This window comes from Lampris incognitus, assembly GCF_029633865.1.
Source record: "Lampris incognitus isolate fLamInc1 chromosome 3 unlocalized genomic scaffold, fLamInc1.hap2 SUPER_3_unloc_1, whole genome shotgun sequence".
Classification (NCBI taxonomy): Eukaryota; Metazoa; Chordata; class Actinopteri; order Lampriformes; family Lampridae; genus Lampris; species Lampris incognitus.
In genome coordinates this window covers 199,871-205,870 of record NW_026611070.1, presented here as the reverse complement: position 1 = coordinate 205,870, position 6,000 = coordinate 199,871, and the positions used below count along the sequence as shown (strand labels likewise).

The window sequence follows — 6,000 nt, the reverse complement described above, 5'->3', positions numbered from 1 at the left end:
AAGAGCAAGAGATAGAAAGAGAGAGCACACGAGAATAGTGTAGGGGCAAGTGTGTGAGCCGATGTATTTACATGCATCTGTGTGTGTGTGTGTGTGCATACATGTGTACAGGTGTCTGTTAAGTCAAGTCCATTTTATTTGTATAGCTCATTATCAAAAATTACAACTTTGCCTCAGGGGGCCTTACAGCAACACAACATCCTGTCCTTAGACTCTCGCATCGGATAAGGAGCAACTCCCTAAAAAAACAAAAACATTTAACAGGGAGAAAAAAATGGGAAGAAACCTCAGGGAGAGCAACAGAGGAGGGGTCTCTCTCTCAAGACATACAGACATGCGATGGTTGTTGTATTTACACAATTTACAGAATACAACACTGAAAGAGGATAACAGAATTATAATGGCATAACAAAATATATGAAGACTATGATGAGGAGGGTGCCAAGCAGTGTCCAGACGCCACCGGAACAGCCCAGGACCCGAGCCAACGTGAGCACCATCTAGACAAACAAAACAAAAGCTGGAAGCGGTACTTACATGTTGTGCAGGACACACCAGCCACAGTGGGGATCTCCTGATCCAAGACACTTGCTGCAGGTTGAGTACTGACCACAGAACTCGACAGGAACCCTCGACAGCTACAGACAGACATAAACACAGGGTTACAAACAGGCTTACGTACGCTATGAGACAAAATAGGAAACCTAAACAAGGAAAATATTCAGTTCGGGGTCCTGGCTCTGCAGAATCCTGAATACAGAATATCGCACATCACAATGTTCAGAGACCTTTCTAGGAGGCGCGCTTGTTGGCACACACACACACATGCTTTACCAGGGTGATATATTCATTTAAGCCCCAGACAGTTGCACAGTTGGGGATGAATAGACACGCAAGACAGGGAGAATAACAGTGGGATGGAGGGAGATGAGACATAATGAAAGAAAGGAAAGGCAGGGACAATAGTGAGAGTACTGCAGAAAGGTGAGTGAAATTAAATAATTTAAAGTGTTATAGAAATTGAATGTTTTATTGGACTAGGTAGGCCATTGGAAGAATTTAATTGGCTGTGTATGTGTGTGTGAGTAGTTTTGCGTAGAACTGTGTTAATACATGCACCCAGGGCCTCTCCCTTAGCCAAGAAAGCCACAGCAATGCAGGGGGCACTATTTATCCATGGGTAATGATATACTTAAAGCACACGTTTACAGTGAAACTGCACACACCAGTAATATGTTAGAAGCTACACAACATGTCTAGATTAGCTAAAAAAAAAAAACTGCAACAGGGTGAATGTTGTCCAAATAATCTTTTAATCAAGGTTTTATGAGACGCCTTACTCTACCAAATCAGGACCTTTTTTTTTTTTTTGTTCAGAAGTGGCCAAACCAAAAATACCTTCAAATGATACCATTTTCTCACCCTACCCAAATGAGACACCTCCTAATCCACTGTTATCACTGCCGGCACACACAAAAGGTAGCTAAACAAGTCAAGTCAACTTTATTTGTATAGCCCAATATCACAAATTACAATTTTGCCCCAAGGGGCTTTATAGCAACAAGCAGATATAGAGAGGGTTGACTTACAGTACATTTTAAGTGCTGAAGCTTATATAATTATGGAAAGCAACTTGTATTTTACATAAACCGGTTTGATCGTATAAGCAATAGAATGATTCACACTGAAAAATAAAGGAAAATATGTTTGACAAGGTGACTACATATATAGTTTAGCTCTTTAACTTTTTAAAAGTTCATATCAAACAAATAAAACTGTAGTGTTAAAATGCAAAGTGTTAGATGCACATAAAGAGTGATTTTTGTGTAAATATGATATCAATTCCTTGGCAGCCTTAATCTTTCTACACTGGCCGTATGGGAAACTTCAGTTTGAGACGGTGTAATCTCTATTATGATATACACATCTGCCAGTTCGGGCTGGCACTGAATGGTGCTGATTGGCATGGACCCTGAGCAACGCAATGCAAGGGGTGAAGCCTCAGCCATCCCTTTCACTAGTCCCCATGATAACAGCATGGCGTGATAGTGGGTGTCGCTGGCACCTTTGATTAATGAGCCGTCAACAGTGGATGACCGCTGTCACTCACATTGGACGGCAATGACAGCCAGGAGAAGAGAGGGAGACGACATCATCAATGTGGAGGTGAGAAGGATTTTTGATGTGTCGAAAAGCACGTGTGCCTGTGTGTGAGAGAGCTTGCACACTCACTAGAATTTCAGGCTTGAAATAAGATTTAGAGATGAAACTGAAAGAAGATAAATTACCCTCCTTTCTACGTAACCATGCTCTAAACTTTTTTGGGGGGGGGGATATAACAGATATAACAGGAATGAACTGGCCAGCAGTTGCAGACATAGATATAAGCACTTACTTTGTAATTATAAATAGATCCTGCCAACAGACAAATACCAAACCCCCCACCCCCACCCCACCCCACTGGACTGTTAGCAATCACATGTTTTTGAATTTTTGAATGTCGCACCTCTCCCTTCCCCATTGGACATTGTGCACGTGATGTGCATGACGAGATGGTTAATGATATGTTCTTTCCCATGTAGCTTTACTGACAGCTGATGATTGCTTATGGCATGAAACAAGCTTGTACTGTCTCATAAAGAATTTACTTGAATCACTGGATATATATATCTATATATATGTCTTCCTCAAGCTCAGGTCCTCCACCAGAGGCCTGGGAGTTTGAGGGTTCTGTGCAGTATCTTAGCTGTCCCTAGGACCGCACTCTTCTGGACAGAGACCTCAGTTGTTGATCCTGGAATCTCTCCCAGTTTGAAGATCACATCCCCTAGTGCTCCTATTACCACTGGGACTACTGTGGATTTCACCTTCCACATCCAATCTAGTCCTTCCAGCCCATGGTATTTCTCTAGCTTCTCGTGCTCTTTCTTCCTGATGTCATCGCTCCGGATTGCTACATCAACCACTACTGCTGTCTTCTGTTCCTTGTCGACCACAACAATGTTGGTTGGTTAGCCAACACCTGCTTGTCAGTCTGGAACTTGAGGTCCCACAGGATCTTAGCTCTGCCATTCTCAATCACCTTTGGCTGTGTCTCTCATTCGGCCTTGGGACTTGCAGTCTGTGTTCAGTACAGATATTCCTGTACACTATCCCAGCCACTTGATTATGCCTTTCAGTGTACGCTTTCCCAGCTAGCATTTTACACCCTGCTACTAAGTGTTGGATTGTCTCACACAGCCTGCATCTTCGGTCTTGTCTGGTATGGTAGACCCCTGCCTCAACCGATCTGGTGCTGAGTGCCTCCTCTTGTGCTGCTATGATCAGAGCCTCTGTGCTGCCCTTCAATCCAGCCTTTTCTAGCCACTGGTAGGATTTCTCGATATCAGCCACGACTTCTATCTGTTGATGGTGCATCCCATGGAGGGGCTTAGTCTTCCATGATACCCCCTCTTCTTTAACCTCTCCACCCTCTGTCTTCTGTTGCCTGAGGTACTCACTCAGCAGTTCATCTTGGGGGGCTATCTTTCTGATGTACTTGTGGATGTTCTTTGTTTCATCCTGGGTAGTAGCGCTGACACTCACTAACCCTCAGCCCCCATCTTTTCGCTTATCATTTGGTCTCAGGCTGCTGGACTTTGTGTGGAACCCTCTGTGCATTGTAAGGACATTCTGTGCTCTGATATCAGTGGCCTTTACCTCCTCCTTTTACCAGCTCTTGGTGACCCGTGTTCTTAATACTGTACCCAAGCATCTCCAAGATTATGGTTGCAGTAGCATATACAAGCTCGTTGGTAGCTGTCATGGTGGCAGTCGAGATATTGCGTAAGGCTGTGTTCACATCTGCAAGCAGGCTTTGTGACAGTACTTTGTCACTGAGTCATGGAAGCCGAGCCCGGGGGTTGACTATCTCCAGTTTGGCCATTATTCTTATTTGAACCTCAGTAGCTTAAGCTGTCATGGCTGGTAGGATTTTTTTCAGCTGGTTGGAGCCAGTCCTAATGTATCTCCTGCCTACTGGGCGGCCCCTTCTAGGTGCTGAACTGTATTGTCATCCTGCTGGAGCCTCCCCATCTCAAGTTGAGACAGTAGCTACCTTCTACTGATGTTCAAGCATTGAGCCACTAGCTGTCTAGCTAGTAGGTCTCCTGCTTGTCCACAGTTCCCGCATATGCTTCATATACCCTCTCTCCTGGGGTCTGCTGTTATAGTAGTATTCCATCAATTCCAGGTTCTCGGCCCTTGTCCATGAGTGTCTTGTTCCAGTAGCCCATTTCTCATCAGTTTGACCTGGCTCCTCAACACCTGACGTGGACCTTGTTAACCTGGAGGATATCCAAGCCGGAATGACACAATTCATGTTGCTCTCACTCATGTCTGAGGTAGTTGGCTTGTGGTGCATTAGGAGTCTAAGCCACAGACTCTTACTGGAGACTCGTCCTTTGACCCCCGGTCTCAGCAGGAAAGCTGGCATTCTTACCTACTGAGCTAACCAGCTGCTACGGCATCTGTCTCTCTCTTGCTCCCTCTCTTTCTCTATGTATATAATCCAGTGATTTAAGTAATTTCTTTATGAGACAGTACAACCCTGTTTCATGCCATAAGCAATTGTAACCTGCACGGCAGGGGAATGGGCCTATGCTTGCGCAGGGACAGTTTACAGTCTAATGTCTAAGTTCAGTGGAGATTGGTGTAGGTTTTTTTCTAGACCAGATTCTAGTACTCACCCCAAAGACAACACACACACTCGTGGGTATAGTTTACAATATAAAAACAATTTATTTCAACAGTTCAAAGTAAAGTTATTTCAATAGCAATACTAAATTAGATGTGTTATATATATTTATATATATATAAATATATATAAATATATATATATATATATATATATATATATATATATATATATATATATATATATACTGCTCAAAAAAATAAAGGGAACACCTAAAAACACAATATAGACCTCGATGAATGAAATATTTCAGCTGAAAATCTTTATTTATTAGACAGAGGAATGTGTTTAGAGCAAAATAACCTAAGAATGATCAATGGAAATCAAAATCATTAGCCCATTAAGGTCTGGATTCAGAATCATACTCAAAATCAAAGTGGAAAATGAGAACATAGGCTGATCCAACTTCTGTGGAAATTCTTCAAGACGATTCAAAATGAGGCTCAGTAGTGTGTGTGGCCTCCACGCGCCTGTATGCACTCCCTACAACGTCTGGGCATGCTTCTGATGAGACGACGGATGGTCTCCTGAGGGATCTCCTCCCAGACCTGGATCAGGGCATCGGTCAACTCCTGGACAGTCTGTGATGCGACATCACGTTGGCGGATGGTACGAGACATGATGTCCCAGAGGTGCTCGATTGGATTCAGGTCTGGGGAACGTGCAGGCCAGTCCATAGCATCAATGCCCTCAACATACAGGAACTGCTGACACACTCTGGCCACATGAGGACGAGCATTGTCATGCATGAGCAGGAACCCAGGGCCCACTGCACCAGCATATGGTCTGACAATGGGTCTGAGGATCTCATCCCGGTACCTAATGGCAGTCATGGTACCTCTGGCTAGCACGTAGAGGTCTGTGCGGCCCTCCAAGGATATGCCTCCCCAGACCATCACTGACCCACTGCCAAACCGGTCATGCTGGAGGATGTTGCAGGCAGCAGAACGTTCTCCACAGCGTCTCCAGACTCTCTCACGTCTGTCACATGTGTTCAGTGTGAACCTGCTCTCATCTGTGAAGAGCACAGGGCGCCAATGGCGAATCTGCCAACCAAGATGTTCTCTGGCAAAGGTCAATCGGGCTGCACGGTGTTGGGCTGTGAGCACAGGCCCCGAATTGTGGACGTCGGGCCCTCATACCATCCTCATGCATTCTGTTTCTCACTGTTTGAGCAGAAACCTGCACGTTAGTGGCCTGTTGAAGGTCGTTTTGCAGGGCTCCGGCAGTGCTCCTCCTGTTCCTCCTTGCACAAAGGACCAGAT

General features: G+C 44.6%; 1 protein-coding gene across 3 annotated transcripts in view; it reads right to left on the bottom strand.

Annotated features, from left to right (window-relative positions):
• plxna4 (plexin A4) overlaps positions 1-6,000 on the bottom strand; it is a 301,066-nt gene that overhangs the window by 136,277 nt on the left and 158,789 nt on the right. For all 3 annotated transcript variants that reach the window (XM_056301621.1, XM_056301622.1, XM_056301623.1), the window contains exon 4: positions 538-638. In XM_056301621.1, the coding sequence (XP_056157596.1) occupies positions 538-638 (101 nt within the window). The remainder of the gene's footprint in view (positions 1-537; positions 639-6,000) is intronic.